The following is a 23,064-nucleotide window of genomic DNA, read 5'->3' on the forward strand; positions in this document are numbered from 1 at the left end:
CCTACACAAGCATCAGCCTACACAGATATAAAGATGATATATGAACACAACAACTCTATAGTTAAACTAAGACACTAACAAATGGTGACACAAGTCGCACGATCAAATCCCTCCATTGAAGCTGGCTGAGTAGACAGAACTCCAAAAACCCTAGGCTGGATACTGTGACACTGTGACTCTGTCAGCACTTATACATTAGGTGACCAAACCACGTGGTGAAAAGGAGGGGGAGTTATTTCCCAAATTATAGGTCAGGACCCACTGGGAGGAGACGGCCATTATCATTATTTGGAAACCTATATAGTTTGACATAAGAAAAGTTTAACAAAACCATCACACTTTATAGTCAATGCCCAGATCCAAAAGTCATCAGCCAATAAGACCACAGACTGCAACACTGCTGGCTTTCATCTCTCCTCTCTAATCAGGGAATGACTGTCTATAACCCATCAGTCAATTACCAATAAGAAAAAAGGCCAGCAGTACTGTGGACCTAGATGCCTGGATCTGAATACATCTCCTTAAGTGACTGGTATCGTATCTCTGGGGAGTAAACACCTACAGACCACAGGTTTAATCATTAGATGCTATGCTATGCTATGCTATGGAGCTATGTTTTCTTTGGGGTGTAACCACCTACAGACCACAGGTTTAATCTATTTATGATATGCTATGCTATGCTACGCTACGCTATGGAGCTATGTTTTCTTTGGGGTGTAACCACCTTCAGACCACAGGTTTAATCTATTTATGATATGCTATGCTATGCTACGCTACTCTACGCTATGGAGCTATGTTTTCTCTGGGGGTGTAAACACCTACAGACCACAGTTTTTCTTTGCTATGCTATGCTATGCTACACATTCTCTGGGGCTCAACACCTACAGTCCCCAGGTCCAGAGGTCTAATCATTAGACTAATGGTTTCCCTGAATCCCCACCTCTCTTATTAAGGTTAATAAACATCATCAGGGAGCAGTATTACCACTTCCTCATTGAATTGATAGTCCCACTGATCCATCCAACTGGCTCCAAGTGGAAGAAGATACAGTAGATGATATTCAATGTGTACGCTATCTCTAGATATACCCAGGCAATTCACACAAGGAGGTACAACTTCGATGGCCCCACCTGCTTCACACTGCAAGAAAAAACTATGACTATCAGATTGTAATGTATCTCCAGGTAGTGGTAAAAGTGAAAACATACAGTTGAAGTCGGGAAGTTTACATACACCTTAGCCAAATACATTTAAACTCAGTGTTTCACAATTACTGACATTTAATCCTATTAAAAATTCCCTGTCTTAGGTCAGTTAGGATCATCATTTTATTTTAAGAGTTTGAAATGTCAGAATAATAGAAGAGAAAATTATTTATTTAAGCTTTTATTTCTTTCATCACATTCCCAGTGGGTCAGAAGTTTACATACATTCAATTAGTATTTGGTAGCATTGCTTTTACATTGTTTAACTATTGTCAAACGTTTCGGGTAGCCTTCCACAAGCTTCCCACAATAAGTTTGGTGAATTTTGGCCCATTTCTCTTGACAGAGCTGGTGTAAAAGTCAGGTTAGTAAGCCTCCTTGCTCGCCGACGCTTTTTCAGTTCTGCCCACAAATGTTTCATTTGGAAGACCCATTTGCGACCAAGATTTAACTTCTTGACTGATGTCTTGAGATGTTGCTTCAATATATCCACAAAATGTTCCTTCTTCATGATGCCATATATTTTGTGACATGCACCAGTCCCTCCTGCAGCAAAGCACCTCCACAACTTGATGCTGCCACCCCCGTGCTTCACGGTTGGGATGGTGTTCTTCGGCTTGCAAGCCTCCCCCTTTTTCCTACAAATATAACGATGGTCATTATGGCCAAACAGTTGTATTTTTGTTTAATCAGACCAGAGGACATTTCTCCAAAAAGTGCGATCTTTGTTCCCATGTGCAGTTGCAAACCATAGTCTGGCTTTTTTATGGAGGTTTTGGAGCAGTGGTTTCTTCCTTGCTGAGCGGCCTTTCAGGTTGTGTTGATATAGGACTCGTTTTACTGTGGATATAGATACTTTGTACCTGTTTCCTTCAGCATCTTCACAAGGTCGTTTTACTGTGCTGTTGTTCTGGGATTGATTTGCAATTTTTGCACCAAAGTACGTTCATCTCTAGGAGACAGAGCGCGTCTCATTCCTGAGCGTTATGGCGGCTGCGTGGTCCCATGGTCTTTATACTTGCATACTTTTGTTGGTACAAATGAACAAGGTACCTTCAGGCGTTTGGAAATTGCTTCAAGGATGAACCAGACTTGTGGAGGTCTACAATTTTTTTCTGAGGTCTTGGCTAATTTTCCTTTGATTTGCCAAAGAGGCACTGAGTTTGAAGGTAGGCCTTGAAACACATGCACAGGTACACCTCCAATTGACTCAAATTATGTCAATTAGCCTATCAGAATCTTGTTTATTAGCCATGACATAATTTCCTGGAATTTTCCAAGCTGTTTAAAGGCACAGTCACCTTAGTGTATGTAAACTTCTGACCCACTGGAATTGTGAAACAGTGAAAGTGAAATTATCTGTCTGTAAACAATTGTTTTGAAAAATTACTTGTGTCATTTACAATTTGGCAAAACTATAGTTTGTTAACAAGAAATGTGTGGAGTGGTTGAAAAAACGCATTTTAATGACGCCAACCGAAATGTATGTAAACTTCTGACTTCAACTGTACATTTGGGCCTAACATCGTGGCCTAAAGACATTGGTCCCCACTTCATCTGAAGCATGATGTAGCTAACAACAGTTCCACCATCACCTGCATGGCTACCTGTAAACAGGTGAGGTGATGACTCAGCCTCCCAGGTCTACCAACACTCTAATTAGGTCTCTGATGAACACCTGTTTGTTGAGCCTGAGTCTGAGGAGAGTGACAGGGACAGTAGACCTGGTGGGAATACTGCTCTGCCATCATACAGCTTGTTACTGTATACTCATTAGGAGAGAGAGAGAGAGGGACAGAGAGAGAGAGACTCGTGTAAGCAACAGACAAAAGCCATGGGTTTAGGCAAGCTGATTAAATATGACTGAAAAATGTAAATTTGTTGAATCTTGCCAAAGGACTGTTTATGCATCTCTCTACATTGTCCCTAAAAGACCCAACAGTTAGTGTTTTGGTAATATGTTCAACACTGTGACATCAACCTTCTGACAGGATCTGATGTCACTCTGTACAGAGTTAACAAATAGGCAGTCATCAGAGAGCCAATTATAATGTTGATACACCTGAGAAGAGTGTTTACATGTAGACAGCTTAGGCTGGGGAGAGTTAGGACGTTTTAGGGTCAAAGGGCTCAAGAACAATGTCAATGCCAGTCAGCACTTTTGTTACTACCTTGCATGCTCGGAGGCCCGTGCAATTTAAAAAAATAATTACATGTATATGTAGAAATAGTATTCCGAATGGTGACATATGCGCGATCGGTTTTATATCGCTCATTTGCACGTCACATCAATGATATCATGTCACCATGTGGGACTGCGGGTCAATTAAACTTGTCGGAAGGTCTCCCACTCAGAAGTTTGAGATGGGGAGTGGGCGGAGGTAGGTTGACCTCAGGTCACTGGAAGCCCGAGGTAGGGGGAGCGGGGGAATCTATCAAATAGCGCACCGCAAACTTTGTACAGTACTAATGTCACGTTCCTGACCTGTTTCCCTTGTTTTGTATTTATTTAGTATGGTCAGGGCGTGAGTTAGATGGGTTGTCTATGTGTGATTTTCTATGTTGGGATTTTGTGTTCGGCCTGGTATGATTCTCAATCAGAGGCAGCTGTCAATCGTTGTCCCTGATTGAGAATCATACTTAGGCAGCCTGGGTTTCACGTGTGTTTTGTGGGTGTTTGTTGCCGTGTTAGTGTTTTTTCACCACACGGTACTGTTTCGGTTTTCTGCACATCGTTTATTGTTTTTGTATTTCAGTGTTCAGTTCGGTTTTATTAAATCATCATGAGCACTTACTACTCTGCATATTGGTCCGATCCTTCTCGCCTCTCCTCGTCCGATGAGGAGGACGAAATAGACAGTCGTTACAACTAATGCAATTAGTTGTGCAATTTAGTTTGTGTGTTTCTTGTTTGAAGTGCAATAGTGTAATAATCTTCTTTATAAGTGTGGTTTCTATTTGTGTATTTGTGTGATATAGAATTTGTGCAATTTAGTTTTATTTGTGTGTTTTTTTTAGCAATAGGGTAATAGTGTAATAATTCAATACTCTTTAACATTTGTATTTATATAATACAATTTGTTTCTATTTGTCTTTGTAACTTCTTTTTGATATTTATGAGTTTTATTTTTGTATATGTATTTATATTTACATAATTTTAAATGTTTTGATTATTTATTTGTGTTGTTCCAAATGTCAACAGATGGAGAACTGAAGAGATGCTTTTGAAATGGAGTTCTCTGATGTCTGAACTGGGAGGGACGTTTCCCTCAGTATTACATTGATACAAGACACATCTGTTACTTTTTATCGTTGTCACGTTTCTGACCTATTTCTGTTAGTTTGTTGTATGTGTTAGTTGGTCAGGACGTGAGTTTGGGTGGGCATTCTATGTTTTCTGTTTCTATTTGTTGTTTTGTTAGTTTAGTCAAGTTCGTGTTTTCGTGTTTTTCTTTAATAAATCATGTCTTCAAACTCCGCTGCATTTTGGTTCAATCCCTGCTCCTCCTCATCGGATGAAGAGGAGGAGGACAACCGTTACAGAACCACCCACCGATCCAGAACCAAGCGGCGTGAATTCGAGCAGTGGCCTGCTACACAGGAATCATGGACTTGGGAGGAAGTATTGGAGGGTAAAGGACACTGGGCTCACATTGGGGAATATCGCCGCACTCGTGAGGAGATGGAGGCAGCGAGAGCCCAAGGGCGGTGGTATGAGGAGGCAGCAAGGAGACGTGGCTGGAAGCCCGAGAGGAGACCCCAAAAATTCTATCCCGGTGCTGCCCCTTGTGTCGATGTTACCTATAAGATTTAGTGGGTGTAATATGAGGGTGGTCATTTGTAGGGGGAGATGGAAGCTGGGATTGACTATGGTGGGGTGGGGACCTCGCCCTGAGCCTGAGCCACCACCGTGGTCAGATGCCCACCCAGACCCTCCCCTAGACTTTGTGCTGGTGCGCCCGGAGTTCGCACCTTATGGGGGGGGTTATGTCACGTTCCTGACCTATTTCTGTTAGTTTGTTGTATGTGTTAGTTGGTCAGGACGTGAGTTTGGGTGGGCATTCTATGTTTTCTGTTTCTATGTTGGTTTATGGGTTGCCTGGTATGGCTCTTAATTAGAGGCAGGTGTTTGGCGTTCCTCTAATTAAGAGTCATATTTAGGTAGGTTGTTTCACAGTGTTCGTTGTGGGTGGTTGCCTCCTGTGTCTGTGTTTGTCGCACCATACGGGACTGTTCGGTTTGTTTTGTTATTCGTCATTTTTATGTGTAGGCTATTTTCCCTGTTCGTGCGTTCTTCGTGTTTATGTGAGTTCGTCGTCCAGGTCTGTCTACACCGTTTGTTGTTATGTTAGTTTAGTCAAGTTCGTGTTTTCGTGTTTTTCTTTAATAAATCATGTCTTCAAACTCCGCTGCATTTTGGTTCAATCCCTGCTCCTCCTCATCGGATGAAGAGGAGGAGGACAACCGTTACAATCGTCTTTGTTATTATTGAATCCAACAGTATTAATCAAGAGAGGGAGGAGTCTGTGTATTCTTCAAACATGTCAGGGAACTCCTGTCTTATACGGGGCACAATACAGGAAGGGGTAATTTTTGTACATTGTTATATTATCAGAACACAACTTCTACAGTATTATGTGAAGGATGGTTTATTCTACATGAAACTGTTACACCTGAAAGTTATCAAATCAAATGTATTTGTATTTGTCACATGGGCCAAATACAACATGTGTAGTAGACCTTAAAGTGAAATGCTTACTTACAACCCTTTAACCAACAATGCACCTTTAAGAAAATAAACACAATAAAAAGTAAGAGATAAGAAAAACAAATAATTAAAGAGCAGCAGTAAATAACAATAGCGGGGCCATATACAGGGGTTACTGGTACAGAGTCAGTGAGCGGGGGCACCGGAGTCGAGGTAATTGAGGTAATATGTACATTTAGATAGAGTTATTAAGGTGGCTATGCATAGATAATAACAGAGTAGCAGCAGCGTAGAAGAGAGGTGGGCAATACAAACAGTCTGGGTAGCCATTTGATTAGCTGTTCAGGAGTCTTATGGCTTGGGGGTAGAAGCTGTTTAGAAGCTTCTTGGACCTAAACTTGGTGCTCCAGTACCGCATACCGTGCGGTAGCAGAGAGAACAGTCTAGGACTAGGGTGGCTGGAGTCTTTGATAATTTTTAGGGCCTTCCTCTGACACCGCCTGGTATAGAGGTTCTGGATGGCAGGAAGATTGGCCCTGGTGATGTACTGGACTGTACGCACTACCCTCTGTAGTGCTTTGCGGTCAGATGCCGAGCAGTTGCCATACCAGGCAGTGATGCAACTCGTCAGGATGCTGTCAATGGTGCAGCTGTAAAACCTTTTGAGGATCTGAGGACCCATGCCAAATCTTTTCAGTCTCCTGAGGGGGAATAGGTTTTGTCGTGCCCTCTTCACGACTGTCTTGGTGTGCTTGACCATGTAAGTTTGTTGGTGATATGGATGCCAATGAACTTGAAGCTCTCAACCTGCTCCATTACAGCCCCGTCGATGAGAATGGGTGCGTGCTCGGTCCTTTTCCTGTAGTCCACAATCATCTCCTTTATCTTGATAACATTGAGGGAAAGGTTGTTGTCCTTGCACCACATGGTCAGGTCTCTGACCTCCTCCCTATAGTCTGTCTCATCATTGTCAGTGATCAGGCCTACCCCTGTTGTGTCAACAGCAAACTTATTATGGTGTTGGAGTTGTGCCTGGCCGTGCAGGCATGAGTGAACAGGGAGTACAGGCAGGGGCTGAGCACCACCCCCGAGGGGCCCCCGTGTTGAGGATCAGCGTGGCGGGTGTGTTGTTACCTACCCTTACCACCTGGGGGCAACGAGGAAGTCCAGGATCCAGTTGTAGAAGGAGGGGTTTAGTCCCAGGGTCCTTATCTTTGTGATGAGCTTTGAGGGCACTATGGTGTTGAACGCAGAGCTGTAGTCAATGATAAGCCTTCTCACATATGTGTTCCGACTGTCCAGGTGGGAAAGGGCAGTGTGGAGTGCATTTGAGATTGCATCATCTGTGGATCTGTTGGTGCGGTAAGCAAATTGGAGTGGGTCTAGGGTTTCTGGGATAATGGTGTTGATCTGAGCCATGACCAGCCTTTCAAAGCATTTCATAGCTACAGACGTGAGTGCTACGGGTCGGTAGTGTCATGACGTTGCCCTCTTTGGGTACAGCAAGCCCCATCCCCCTCTCCCTGCCTCTCCCTGCCTCTCCCTGCCTCTCCCTGCCTCTCCCTGCCTCTCCCTGCCTCTCCCTGCCTCTCCCTGCCTCTCCCTGCCTCTCCCTGCCTCTCCCTGCCTCTCCCTGCCTCTCCCTGCCCCCTACAACTAGGCTGCTGTGGTCAGAGAGGTTGTAAATTCCTGGAAGAGATTGTCTCCTCATGCACACAGTATAGAGACAGAGTGAGCTTTCATAGAGAACAAAATAATTTCTTACACCTCACAGAACTTGAGGTCCGAACAACATTTACGTTCCGGAGAAGGTATAAAAGATCGGTGAAGAATCCAGCTACAAACTGGTTAGTTTGTTACAACTTGAGGAAGCTCATGGGAGACGGTGCTGCCACATTACCATATCGCTGTTTATATAATAGCCTCAGATGTGAGATTTACATCTAATTGTTGTATAAGATGAACGAGTGAGGATGATACTGTTTGTAAAATTGTGTAATGTGATTTTGGACTGTTTAATGAAGGAAACTCCAATTCCCTTTTGAGTTTAACTAAATCAGAGGACCGCCCATGATCCCAGTTAGGGTCGGACATCCTGGGACAGGCCCTTTTCTGCAGTTCCGAATAAAAACCCAACTTTGAGAAATTCTCAGTAGACCATGTTTTTCTCCATTCCGGGAGGACAAAGGTTGCAGACCATTGCTGAATCTTTTAACCATACCACGTGGTTAAACTCTTAGACTATCAATACCGACAGAATAAGAACAAGTCTTTGATATTAATTACTAATCTGCAGCAAGGAATTCGGTATCATTGAAGAACGACAACCGCCAAAACATCCATTCTACAACAACATGAATGAATGTTGCTCTGATCTATACCCTCTAACCAAAACAGACAGAGAGAGCGAGAGAGAGACGGACAATTCTACAAAAGAAACTTTTTAACAGCGATCAAGACGACACACTGAGCGTAAATATATATATTGATTGCAATTGTTCCCGAATGAGTGAGCGTTCATGTGCAAACGATTAGTATTTCAATTGTTATAATTATCAACTCTGTAGTGACTTCTCAGGTGATCCCCACTCTTCATTTTGTCTAACAAGCCGCCATGCCGGTTTAGCCCACTAGGGCACATTCTCCTAACCATTTTTACTTTGTTTGTGTGTTTATGCATTTCTGTGAATTACTTAGTTAGTAAATAAATGATTTAAGACAATTTATGTATGGATGACTCATAGTGAAGACTGGGTTCGTACAGATCATCAGTTTAATCGCGTAATAATAATTACAGAGAGTTATTCGATAAATAAGTCTTCAATTTAATGATAGTAAAGACACGACAGTAGTCATTTAGCTTAGTGTTCTGGGTACAGAGACTATGGTGGTCTGCTTGAAACAAGTTGGAAGGGAGATGTTGAAAATGTCAGTGAAGACAATTGCCAGTTGGTCAGCACATGCTCGGAATACACATCCTGGTAATCCGTCTGGCTCTGCGGCTTTGTGAATGTTGACCTGTCTAAAGGTCTTACTCACATTGGCTGCGGAGAGTGTGATCACACAGTCGTCTGGAACAATTGACGCTCTCATGGATGTTTTAGTGTTACTTGCCTTGAAGCGAGCATAGAAGTTATTTAGCGCGTCTGGTAGGTTCATATCACTAGTCAGCTCTCGGGCTGTGCTTCCCTTTTTAGTCTGTAATAGGTTGCAAGCTCTGCCACATTCGACGAGCGTCAGAGCCGGTGTAGTACAATTCCATCTTAGTCTTGTATTGAAGCTTTGCCTGTTTGATGGTTAATCGGAGGGCATAGCGGGATTTCTTATAAGCTTCTTATAAGCTCCTTGAAAGTTGCAGCTCTACCCTTTAGCTCAGTGTGAATGTTGCCTGTAATCCGTGGCTTCTGCTTGGGGTATATACGTACAGTCACTGTGTGGACGACGTCCTCGATGCACTTATTGATAAAGCCAGTGACTGATGTGGTGTACTCCTCAAAGCACTTCAGAAGAATCCCGGAACATATTCCAGTCTGTGCTTTGCAAAACAGTCTTGTAGTTTAGCATCTGCTTCATCTGACCACTTATTCTGACCATCAAAACACTTTCTTTAGAATATTTACGTAAATTGCACTCTTCTCATATTAGTCTTTAGGCTACTGACCTATTCCTATCCTGGAAACTTTGAATTGGTCAGTAGTCTACAGAGTGGTATGAGAAGAGTACCATCCTGCATCTCACATCTGCCTGTAGTTATTGAACTCTGCCTGCTAGACCCATGGGTTGTTACAAACTCTGTCATATCCTGGACGGAGTGTCAAGCACTCCACCCACCTTGTAACCTGACTGTATCTGTCCATAATCTTTAAGACATTACATGGATGGAAGGAACTTCATCCCCCATTGGAGACTTGAAGACAGAACCTCACCCAGAGAGCTGTGGACGTGAGTGTGTGGTTAGACAGACAAATCCTTCGATTTGGACAAACAGACAAATAGAAAGTCATTCTTGTTGTGGACCAGGATGAGGACGACCCAGCAGGACAGGCTATATGGAGCAACACTATGCCGTCCAGGAGGGCAGGGCCGACCACCAGGACTGAAGGAAGTTTCAGAGCCAGGTCCAGACCTTCAAAGACTGTATGATGATCTTCCAGGAAGCCGGGAGGAAACAGCTGATGAGTCAGGCTCAAGCAGCAGCAGTGTGGGACACAGAGTCTCCTTAGAAGAGCAAAGACTGTATGATGACCTTCCAGAAAGCCTGGAAGAAACAGCTGATGAGGCAGCTTGATGTGACTGAAAGGTACTATAGAACCTTCTCTAAGACTTTTCCCTAGAATACTGGTTCTGCATCATTGCTGTGCGTCAAAGGCAATAGATGGGTCACTTTGGGAACATGAAGATGTGATATCTACTCTCAGACTTTTGGCCCCATCCTTATTTTTTTCCTTCTGCATCTGGACTGATGGAAGTTATCAACAGCATATATCAACAGCAGATATCAACAGCCCGTCTATAGTATATCAACAGCAGATATCAACAGCAGATATCAACGTCAGATATCAACAGCCTGTCTATAGTATATCAACAGCAGATATCAACAGATATCAACAGCAGATATCAACAGCCTGTCTATAGTATATCAACAGCAGATATCAACAGCCTGTCTATAGTATATCAACAGCAGATATCAACAGCATATCAACAGCAGATATCAACAGCCTGTCTATAGTATATCAACGTCAGATATCAACAGCCTGTCTATAGTATATCAACAGCAGATATCAACAGCATATCAACAGCAGATATCAACAGCCTGTCTACAGCATATCAACAGCATATCTACAGTATATCAAGGGTTAATGTTAGGTTTTGGGGTAAAGGTTAGTGTTAGGGAAAATAGGTTTTTGAATGGGAATAAATGGTGTACCCTCAAGGTTAGATAAACAAGCCTGTGTGTGTGTGTGTGTGTGTGTGTGTGTGTGTGTGTGTGTGTGTGTGTGTGTGTGTGTGTGTGTGTGTGTGTGTGTGTGTGTGTGTGTGTGTGTGTGTGTGTGTGTGTGTGTGTGTGTGTCAGTGGAGGCTGCTGAGGGGAGGACAGCTATTAATGCTGTCTGGAACAGAGCGAATTGAATGGTATCAAACACACGTGTTTGATACCATTCCACTGATTTCACTCCAGTCATTAACACAAGCCCGTTCTCGCCAATTAAGGTGGCACCAGCCTCCTGTGATGTGTGTGTGTTAGTCTTGAAAGAACACAACATTCACATTTTTTTCCGCTTACTATCTGTAAAGTTGTGGATGTGTGTTGTTTCCTATCTGTAAAGCATTGGTTCTGTATGGGTGTGTGTTGTTTCTTATCTATAAAGCATTGGTTGTGTATGGGTGTGTGTTGTTTCTTATCTATAAAGCATTGGTTGTGTATGGGTGTGTGTTGTTTCTTATCTATAAAGCATTGGTTGTGTATAAGTGTGTGTTGTTTATTATCTATAAAGCATTGGTTGTGTATGGGTGTGTGTTGTTTATTATCTATAAAGCATTGGTTGTGTATAAGTGTGTGTTGTTTATTATCTATAAAGCATTGGTTGTGTATAAGTGTGTGTTGTTTATTATCTATAAAGCATTGGTTGTGTATGGGTGTGTGTTGTTCCCTAACGTAGCCTGGTTGTTAGAGCGTTGGACTAGTAACCGAAAGGTTGCAAGATTGAATCCCTGAGCTGACAAGGTAATAATACATCATTCTGCCCCTGAACAAGGCAGTAAACCCACTGTTCCTAGGCCGTCAATGAAAATAAGAATTTGTTCTTTACTTACTTAAACCCCTCACTATCTGTAGAGCATTGGTTGTGGATGGGTGTGTGTAGTTTACTATCTGTAAAGCATTGGTTGTGGGTGGATGTGTGTTGTTGCCAAGAAATGGAGGGTGCCTTCAGTTTCCTGTATTGGCAGGACACATGTGATGGGCCTTTCTTTATTTGGACAAGTACAACTAAATAGATCACTGTCATTGGATTTTTTTGTCTTATTTCAACTTCTACCAATCAAATTCCCCTTTTTGTAAAGTCAACACAGGGCCTTCAGTACAGTCCCACATGTTGTTACAGACACTAGCCACAGGGTGGCAGTATGACCTCAGTGTTCTCTGAGGTGAAGGAATGTCATCAATGATAGCCACACTCACAGTTACATTGAGAGAGGCTACGATTGAATGGGGGAAAAACGTTATATCTTGTAAGTATTGTATTTATCTGATTATTTTCATACTGAGGTGTGTAGTTCTCCAAATCGTCATGTACACAGTTTACAGCAGATATAAAAGGTGTAGTGAAATGGTTGTGTTCTAGCTCGCTCAACGTCATCTAAAGCTAATTTCCTGCGTTTCTACACAATCTAACACTTTGAAACCTTTTTTGGGGACACTTTTATTGTAAATCAGAATAGAATAAATTTCTAAACACGTCTACATGAATGTGGATGCTATCATGTATGTGTATAATACTGAATTAACCGTGAATTATGATGAGTGAGAAAGTTATAGACTCACAAATATCATACCCCCCAAAAAATGGTAACCTCCCCTGACTGTAATGGTGAGAGGTTGGCATATCTTGGGAGTATGATATTATGTAGAGAAAGACTGAAGAGTCATGAAGAAATAGACAAAGAACATGCTACTGAGACAGACCTGGTTGGAGATGTACTGCTTCTCAAACAGAAAGGTCTCTATGAGGTGATCCAAGATGGCTTAGCAGTCAGACGTCTTTGTCCTCATCTTGTCGTGTCCCATGTATATATCTTTTTCTTTCTTTTTTCTTCGCATATCTTTTTTATATTTTTCTAAACCTCAACTTCATAATACTCTCCTGCAACCCGCCTCACCCAATGTGGTGTGGATCTGCTTTTTCTAAAGTATTTTTCTTTACTTTTGAACCGGAACCCCAACAGAGGCTAGCCAGTTAACTAGCTAACTAGCTAGTAGTCAGCTAACCACTGCTAGCGGTCATCAGCTAACCTTTAGCTCTGAAAACTATCGGCAGTTTGCACAACGCGATTCAAACCAGAGCATACCGGACTTATTTTCTCTCCATTTCCCCGGATTCCAACCGCAAGTGTAACAGTTGTTAAAGTACTGTGTGAATTTCACCAGGTTCATATATTAATATGTCATGTTGATTTGTTATTATGCATGCCTGCATCCTGGAAGTAGGGGAGTGTGTACTTACGTTATGCCCTGCGTGCTCGTGCTCAAATCATTTTGATGCACTATGAGAGGTAGCCACGCTTTTTCTGTCGTCTTCATAAAATGTTGATTATTTTAAGCACAAAGTCATACACACAGTGTTTTGTTCATGAATAATGTTGTATATTTAGAGGTTACTCATAAGTGGATGGTATTGTTGATGCAATTGTACTTTTTAAGGTGATATCAACATTCTGAATTCAACATGCGGTTAATCGCTAGCTAAGGTATTGGCATTTGTATGTGTGAACGATGGCTAGCTCCCCAAATGATCCCAGTCCTTTGTATTGTGCATCTGTTGTAGAAAGAGGCGACGATTCGCAGAACATATGTGCACAATTGTTTTATTTATTTTGGATGCAGGTATGTGGTTTTATCTATGTAAAATATGTTATGTATAATAAGGAAAGGCTGTACTAATTTTTGTGTTCAAAAATCATTTTGATGCACTATGAGAGAAAGAGGCGACGATTCGCAGAACATATGTGCTCTACAAATGTTTTATTTTCTTTTGGATGCAGATGCAAGATTCAGCGAGTGAATTCTGCTTGATTAAAACTTTGGGATAGGGGGCGCTATTTTCACTTTGGGAAAAAATCGTGCCCAAATTAAACGGCCTCGTACTCAATTCTTGCTCGTACAATATGCATATTATTATTACTGTTGGATAGAAAACACTCTCTAGTTTCTAAAACCGTTTGAATTATATCTGTGAGTGAAACAGAACTCATTTTGCAGCAAACTTCCTGACAGGAAGTGGAAAATCTGAAATCAATGCTCTGTTCTAGGGCCTGCCTATAAATGTCCTTGATATATATCAGTATACATGCACTTCATACGTCTTCCACTAGATGTCGACAGGCAGTGAGAGAAGAAATGGAGTGTGTAACTTGATCTGGGGTCGACGTGTCACCAGTTTCCTGTTTCCTGGAGAGAGCGTGAAGGGACCTGGTTTTGCCTTCTGTACAGCTGTCGTTATAGACGACTAATATCTCCGGCTTTGATTTTATTTGATACGTGTGACAATATCATCGTAAAGTATGTTTTTTCAATATAGTTTTATTAGATTATTGAAATTTATTCGGGACGTTAGGCGTGTTGCGTTGTGTGCCTTTGTTCAGGAAGGAGAGCTTTGCGCTACTTTGCTAGCTTTCCGTGCTAATTGACTGGAGAAGAGGACATTCTAAATCCAAACAACGATTGTTCCCGACAAAGGACCCCTTGTACAACATTCTGATGAAAGATCGTCAAAAGTAGGACCCATTTTATGATGCTATTTCATATATCTGTCGAACATGTGAAATAGTCATTTGATTTTGGGTACTCTCTCGCTATACCTAAGCTGGATGTCGTAATGAAGTTATTTTTAGAATTCTAACACGGCGATTTCATTAAGAACTAGTGTATCTATCATTTCCTATACAACATGTATTTTTTAGTACCGTTTATGTATAGTTATTTGGTCAGAATAGTTGAGTGCCATAAAAATATCCGCACATTCTGGGAAAAAGATGCTACGTTAGCACAATGTATAACCACTGATTTCAGCTCTAAATATGCATATTTTCGAACAAAACATAAGTGTATGTATAACCTGATGTTATAGGACTGTTATCTGATGAAGCTTATCAAGGTTAGTCAAAAATTATATATCTTTTGCTGGTTTATTCGCTATCGCTAATGCGCCTATTGCTATCGCTAACGTGCCTTGATGAATGAATGCGGTAGTGTGGTAGGCTATTGTAGTAAGCTAATATAATGCTATATTGTGTTTTTGCTGTAAAACACTTAAAAAATCGGAAATATTGGCTGGATTCACAAGATGTTTGTCTTTAATTTGCTATACACCATCGATTTTTCAGAAATGTTTTATGATGAGTATTTAGGTAGTTGATGTTGGTGTCTGTAATTACTCTGGCTGCTTCGGTCCTATTTGTGACGGTAGCTGTGATGGTAGCTGCAATGTAAAACTGATTTATACCTCAAATATGCACATTTTTCGAACAAAACATAGATTTATTGTATAACATGTTATAAGACTGTCATCTGATTAAGTTGTTTCTTGGTTAGTTTGGTTGGTTCTTGGTTAGTTAGGTTGGCTTTGTGCATGCTACCTGTGCTGTGAAAAATGTCTGTCCTTTTTTGTATTTGGTGGTGAGCTAACATAAATATATGTGGTGTTATCGCAGTAAAACATTTTAAAAATTGGACATGTTGGCTGGATTCACCAGATGTTTATCTTTCATCTTTCATATGCTGTATTGGACTTGTTAATGTGTGAAAGTTAAATATTTCTAAAAATATATATATATACATAACAACATTTATTCACTATGGCAGATACAATATATCTTACACAGAATATCAATCAAAAACAAGTCAAATAGAGATATAAATAAATAGTAAAACTTCATGTTGATTGGATCGGCATCACAGCTCTCTGGGCTCCTCTTTTACTAAGCAGCTTCTTGACCGATTCCTTAAACTCCTCTGTCTGCAGAACATATATGATGGGGTTTAGCATGGGTGGCAGCACCAAAGTCAGGGAGAGGTTGATGATCCGTGCGTTGGTTGGTATGATTGGGTGAAGGAGGTAGGTGAAATTAATAGGCAGGTAGAATATGGCTACGAGTATCAGGTGTGAGGTACACGTCTTCAAGGCTCTGACTCTGTGAGAGGGAGAAAGAGAGAGAGAGAGGGAAGGAGAGAGAGATGGAGAAAAAGAAAGAGAGAGGGAGAAAGAGGGAGAATGACAGATGGAGAGAGAGAGACGGAGGAAAATGGAGAGAGAGGGAGAGAGAGAAGGAGAGAAGTGTCAGTACGGTGAGTCATCATCTATGCAGTTCATTACATTCTCAATATTTACCTTTATCACCATAACAAGTCCATCACTCTAACAACATACACTGTACAGTATATACAAAAGTATGTGGACACCCATTCAAATGAGTGGATTCGGCTATTTCAGCCTCACCCGTTGTTTGTTGACAGGTGTATAAAATCGAGCAAACAGTCATGCAATCTCCATTAACATGCATTGGCAGCAGTAGAATGGCCTTACTGAGGAGATCAGTGACTTCCAATATAGTACTGCCATAGGATGCCACCTTTCCAACAAGTCAGTTCGTACTGCCATAGGATGCCACCTGACATTGTGTGGCCTTCCACTTCGCGGCTGAGTCGTTGTTGAATCTAGACGTTTCCACTTCAGATTAACATTGCTGAAGCCTGAAGCCTGTAGCCCGTAAAAATTGTCTGTCCTCGGTTTCAACACACGCTACATAGTTTCAAGTGCTGTTAATGTGAGGTGGAAACGTCTAGGAGCAACAACGACTCAGCCGCGAAGTGGAAGGCCACACAATGTCACAGAACGGCACAGCCGAATGCTGAAGCCTGTAGCCCGTAAAAATTGTCTGTCCTCGGTTTCAACACACGCTACATAGTTTCAAACTGCCTCTGGAAGCAACGTCAGCACAAGAACTGTTCGTCAGGAGCTTCATGAAATGGATTTCAATGGCAGAGCATCCGCACACAAGACGAAGATCACCATGCGCAAGGCCAAGCGTCAGCTAGAGTGGTGTAAAGCTCGCTGCCATTAGACTCTGGAACAGTGGAAACGCGTTCTCTGGAGTGATGAATCACACTTCACCATCTGGCAGTCCGACGGATGAATCTGGGTTTGGCAGATGCCAGGAGAACACTACCTGCCCAAATTTATAGAGCCAACTGTAAAGTTTGGTGGAGTAGGAATAATGGTCTGGAGCTGTTTTTCATGGTTCGGACTCGGCCCCTTAGTTCCAGTGAAGGGAAATCTTAACACCACAGCATACAATGGCATTCTAATCGATTCTGTGCTTCCAACTTTGTGATAACAGTTTGTGGAAGGCCCTTTTCTATTTCAGCATGACAATGCACAGAGCACTGACGTCAAACCCATCAAACAACTTTGGGATGAAATGGAACACCGACTGCAAGCCGGGCCTAATCGCCCAACATCAGTCCCCGACCTCACTAATGCTCTTGTGGCTGAATGAAAGCAAGTCCCTGCAGCAATGTTCCAACATCTAGTGGAAAGCCTTCACATAAGAGTGGAGGCTGTTATAGCAGCAACGGGGGGACCAACTCCATATTAATGGCCATGATTTTGGAATGAGATGTTCAATGAGCAGGTGTCCTCATACTTTTGGTCATATAGTGTAGGTCTGAGGCAGCAGAAAAAGAGCTATATATTTATATTTATAAACAAAATATACATTTATATCTGGCAAAATCTCTGACTCTGATCAGTATGACTTCTCACCTTTCCTGTGGCAGTGTGATGGTGAACAGAGCGTGTGTGATACAGATGTATGATGATACGATGAAGACCATGGGGAAATAGAGCATTATACTGGGGTTGAGATATGATATTACTATGTTAGGGACCACATCAGAACAGGGGGCCGCCAGACGGAACAGGGGACCGTGGTCACAGAAGTAGCTGTTGATCACCAGAGACCTACAATACAATACATCTTCATTGTTCACATATTACAGTGATCAACTGCTAACTTATTTTTCCCCCAGCACCCGGCCCGGGATTCAAACCGGTAACCTTTCGGCAACAGGTTCACCTCCTCAGCCACCTACCGGCAGAAGGAGAGTCGGGTGATGAGGCACACAGCCAGCAACACCAGGAACACAGCAAATACCCAGGCAGCACCCGTCAGCTGGAACATGGACCTGTGAGTCACCATCATATGGTACCTACATGGACAGCGGAAAGAAGCTGTTAACAAGGACTTTAGATGGAGTGTATTCATATATCAGGTTGAATTGTCAGTGAAAGCAGATACATTATTATCACACAAGGGGCAATTATGAAGGCCTTTTAAATTGTATTTTTTGTATTTTGTATTTTATGTTGTATTTTAAATTGTATTTTATTAAACAATTTGGTTTTATGTATTATCTGAGACCTGAGTGGGTAGCAGATGGCCACCAGTCTGTCATAGGAGAGGATGGTGAGGTTGAAGGACTGCATGTTGAGGAAGAGGAAGATGAAGAAGAGGCTAGTGAGGCACTGGTTGTAGGAGATGAGCTGTCTGCTGAACAGGAACATATCCAGGACCTTGGGGACCATGGCAGTGCTGCCACACACGTCTGTGAAGGCCAGGTTGAACACAGCAATGTACTTGGGGCTGTAAGGTAAGATCCTGACTTGATTATCTCCATGGGAAAATGTTTGTATGTGCAATAGACAATTACAGAGAAGGTAAATATAATCAGTCAGTAGACAAAAAGTGCAGATCCTAAACATCTTTACACTGTCATCTGTAATGTGTATCAACTACAGAACATCCAGCTGGACCTAATGGTGGTTTTCATTCAGAATCAACTATAGACCATCCAGCTGGTCCTAATGGTGGTTTTCATTCAGAATCAACTATAGACCATCCAGCTGGTCCTAATGGTGGTTTTCATTCAGAATCAACTACAGAACATCCAGCTGGACCTAATGGTGGTTTTCATTCAGAATCAACTATAGACCATCCAGCTGGTCCTAATGGTGGTTTTCATTCAGAATCAACTATAGACCATCCAGCTGGACCTAATGGTGGTTTTCATTCAGAATCAACTATAGACCATCCAGCTGGTCCTAATGGTGGTTTTCATTCAGAATCAACTATAGACCATCCAGCTGGTCCTAATGGTGGATTTCATTCAGAATCAACTATAGACCATCCAGCTGGACCTAATGGTGGTTTTCATTCAGAATCAACTATAGACCATCCAGCTGGTCCTAATGGTGGTTTTCATTCAGAATCAACTATAGACCATCCAGCTGGTCCTAATGGTGGTTTTCATTCAGAATCAACTATAGACCATCCAGCTGGTCCTAATGGTGGTTTTCATTCAGAATCAACTATAGACCATCCAGCTGGTCCTAATGGTGGATTTCATCCAGAATCAACTATAGACCATCCAGCTGGTCCTAATGGTGGTTTTCATTCAGAAGCCTTATTGAGAGGCATTGCCGGTAATCAGGGATACAGTTGAAATCCAGAGCTGATGAGGGGAATCTAAAAGGAGTTAACTAGCAGTCAGAGCCCTGTGCTGCTTCAGCTTGTGTTGTGTCTGTTGTGGTTCATCTGGTTGGGTTCTGGGACTGCACAAATATAGGCCAATAAAGGTAGAATTATGCTGTATTATTACCACTGAGATTAAAGAGGACTGATTACCTGTGGAGACTGCTGTCCATGTAGATAACCATCATGACAAAGGTGTTGCCCATCTAGACCCAATACACACACACACACACAGGAGAAACCATAACCCAAAATGTTTATACAGGTAAATTCATTTTGCCGTTGACTATGGGTGGTGCTACAGGCCCCCAGCTGAAATGATCCTACACCATATCAGGTTTTCTTAAGTTCAAAAAAGATGTGCTTTCGATAGGAAAGTGAAACCTTTTCTAGTTAATAGAGTGGATCAAATCAAATCATTGTTTATTTGTCACGTGTGTCGAAAAAAACAGGTGTAGACCTTACAATGAAATGCTTACTTACAGGCTCAACTAGCTGACCCTGGCCGTACGTAACACCCTGGACCACAACTAGCTAGTAACAGTGTGGACTACAGCTAGTTAGTAACAGCCTGGACCAGAGCTAGTTAGTAACAGCCTGGACTTGAACTAGTTTGTAACAGCCTGGACCACAGCTAGTTAGTAACAGCATGGACCACAGCTAGTTTGTAACGCCCTGGACCAGAGCTAGTTTGTAACAGCCTGGACTTGAACTAGTTTGTAACAGCCTGGACCACAGCTAGTTAGTAACACCATGGACCACAGCTAGTTAGTAACAGCCTGGACCAGAGCTAGTTAGTAACAGCCTGGACTTGAACTAGTTTGTAACAGCCTGGACCACAGCTAGTTAGTAACAGCATGGACCACAGCTAGTTAGTAACAGCCTGGACCAGAGCTAGTTAGTAACAGCCTGGACTTGAACTAGTTTGTAACAGCCTGGACCACAGCTAGTTAGTAACAGCATGGACCAGAGCTAGTTAGTAACACCCTGGACCACAGCTAGTTTGTAACAGCATGGACCAGAGCTGGTTTGCAACAGCCTGGACTAGAGCTAGTTTGTAACAGCATGGACCAGAGCTGGTTTGTAACAACCTGGTTGAGAGCTAGTTTGTAACAGCCTGGACGAGAGCTAGTTTGTAACAGGGTAGACCAGAGCTAGTTTGTAACAGACTGGATCACATCTAGTTTGTAACCGCATGGATCAGAGCTAGTTGGTAACAGCCTGGATCACAGCTAGTTAGTAACAGCCTGGATCACAGCTAGTTTGTAACAGCATAGACCAGGGCTATGGACTAACCAGGGCGATGATGTATACGAAGCAGAGGAAGATGTAATAGTACTTCATGTGGGGGATGTCAATGAAACCACTGATGAAGAAGTAAGGGGGTCGGATAATGGTGTCAATGTTCTCTGTCTGGTTAGGGTCAGAGGTCAGGTAACTCATCCTGACTGGTGGCAAAATCAGTGATTCCTCCTGGCTCGTAATAATCTGTGGAAATATAAAATAAATACATTACTGTTTTTTTATTCACCTGTTGAGACATTGCAATGAGTGAAACATCAGCAGGACAAAGGCAAATATCCAAGTTCAATTGTCTATTTCTTATGTAATTATATATTTTTTTAAATAAGAATAGAATTCTTTTAACTGACAACAAAGTATAAAATAGAATCCATTTGAAATTTTACCTCAGACACAGTTAAACAATTCTAATGAATATCCAAGGAATAGCACTGTAAAGCTGATATTGGTTTCACGTTCCCTCCATTAGAATAACTCTTACCTGTTGAACCCACATACTGTATAGTCTAACATGGTACAACTACATACTGCGTAAACTAAGTCTTACCTGGTCTTACCACAGACTGGATCCAACTGTCTCTCTTCAGTAGTCTGGTGATGTGTGTTGGACTGAAGACCAATTTGTGGTGCTGCTCTGAGTCCACCTCCACTGTTATACCTGCATCCTCATTGTGAATCTGTAGTAGGATGTCCCCTGTGGGCCACCGTACTTGTGTATTACATACCTTGATTGAGTGAATTAGACCTGTCAGAGATGAATACCCTTGCTGCTGTTGTTGTTGTGTGGTTGTCATAGGACACAACTCAATGCCCTTCTGGAACTACCAACCACACAGGCTGAGAAGAGAGAGGAGGAAGGCGATAGAAAGAGGAGGATAGAGAGACGAAGGAGGAGAGAGAAGGAGGAGAAAGCAGAGAGAAAGAGAGGAGAAATGAGAGAGAAAGAGAGGAGAAATGAGAGAGAAAGAAAGGAGAAATTTGGCCATTCAGATTCCATCAGTTATATTTTTTACGTTTTGGTAATTGTAGTAATTTGAATAATATATCAGACACTCTCATCCAGTTGAGCTAATGAATTGAGCTAATGACAGTGGTGTAAAGTACTTAAGTGAATCTACTTTAAGGTGCTAATTAAGTCATTTTTGGAGGTATCTGTACTTTACTTTTACTTTACTACAGATTTTTTTGTAGTATCATAAAGGATGATAACTAAACCTCTATCTATCTGTAGTATCATATAGGATGATTTCTAGACCTCTATCTATCTATAGTATCATAGAGGATGATAACTAAACCTCTATCTATCTGTAGTATCATAGAGGATGATTTCCAGATCTCTATCTATCTGTAGTATCATAGAGGATGATAACTAAACCTCTATCTATCTGTAGTATCATATAGGATGATTTCCAGACCTCTATCTATCTGTAGTATCATAGAGGATGATAACTAAACCTCTATCTATCTGTAGTATCATAGAGGATGATTTCCAGACCTCTATCTATCTATAGTATTGGTGCTGGTAGCAATATATATTATTCTTTATTTGGGAGCAGTTACAACACACTTTTCTCAGTTAATTAAATGCAGTTTCTCATTTTACATTTGAGAACTTTACACTCCAATATCAAACAACCATGAAGAGGTAGGCTCTCTCTCCCTCAATTGTCTATGTACATCGACAACTAGCTAATGTTAGCCAGAGTGAGGTGATAATAATGGTTCTTATGGGTGATGACGATGACACAATGGGAATAGACATTAACCGCACCAAATTGCCGCAACAAATTGTAATATCTACACAGATAAATCAGATGTCCCCTTTTTTTTGGATAGAAGTACAGTCTGCTGTCATTCTGATCTAAGAATATTATTCCTGCTTATTATGAAGAAAAAAATACATCTGTTTAACTTTGTAAAGTAAAGGTGTGTTTAGAATTTTTTTTGTTTGTATTAATGCTATTTAATCTCTCCTCAGACTAATATTATTCTGTTTGTCCTGTGGGTACCATTACCACTGTTCCACCCCTTGTGTATTGCGCTGTCATGGTGTATTTGTTAATGGTGGGGATTGGTGGGGATTGTGACCTACCAAAGCTGTGTAGCAGAGTATAGCTATAATTTCTTGACTTCATTATTATATCACTTTATTCAGAGGGCCTGTGGATTCATTGATTAAGAGTCAGGTTACAATCAAGCTCTTTTCTATAGATAAATCCTTCCCAACGAGCAGCAGCACCAACTTTAGTTGCCCAACAACAGGTTATCTCCATCACTTCACTTCTCTGTCAAATCAAATCAAATTTTATTTGTCACATACACATGGTTAGCAGATGTTAATGCGAGTGTAGCGAAATGCTTGTGCTTCTAATTCCGACAATGCAGTAATAACCAACAAGTAATCTAACCTAACAATTCCACAACTACTACCTTAAACACACAAGTGTAAAGGGATAAAGAATATGTACATAAAGATATATGAATGAGTGATGGTACAGAACGGCATAGGCAAGATGCAGTAGATGGTATAGAGTACAGTAT

General features: G+C 41.6%; 1 protein-coding gene across 1 annotated transcript; it reads right to left on the reverse strand.

Moving 5' to 3' along the window:
* Positions 1-15,563: 15,563 nt before the first annotated feature.
* Positions 15,564-20,704, reverse strand: LOC129842883 (olfactory receptor 1361-like). Its single transcript, XM_055911580.1, has 6 exons — positions 20,518-20,704; positions 19,375-19,427; positions 18,112-18,333; positions 17,783-17,899; positions 17,454-17,651; positions 15,564-15,822 (listed from the first exon to the last, which is right to left on the reverse strand). The coding sequence occupies exons 1-6, from the start codon at positions 20,662-20,664 to the stop codon at positions 15,564-15,566; spliced, it is 996 nt and encodes a 331-aa protein (XP_055767555.1). The 5' UTR covers positions 20,665-20,704.
* Between the last annotated feature and the right edge of the window lie 2,360 nt (positions 20,705-23,064).

The sequence above is a fragment of the Salvelinus fontinalis genome, unplaced genomic scaffold, assembly GCF_029448725.1.
Source record: "Salvelinus fontinalis isolate EN_2023a unplaced genomic scaffold, ASM2944872v1 scaffold_0073, whole genome shotgun sequence".
Lineage (NCBI taxonomy): Eukaryota > Metazoa > Chordata > Actinopteri > Salmoniformes > Salmonidae > Salvelinus > Salvelinus fontinalis.

Excerpts from the sequence above, each read along its gene's own strand:
- LOC129842883 (XM_055911580.1), bottom strand. The coding sequence starts at position 20,664 with ATGAGTTACCTGACCTCTGACCCTAACCAGACAGAGAACATTGACACC. Across the intron at positions 17,900-18,111 it reads GCCATCTGCTACCCACTCAG|GTACCATATGATGGTGACTC; the intron begins GTCTCAGATAAT and ends CTGTCCATGTAG. Across the intron at positions 15,823-17,453 it reads ATCACACTGCCACAGGAAAG|AGTCAGAGCCTTGAAGACGT; the intron begins GTGAGAAGTCAT and ends TCCCTCTCACAG.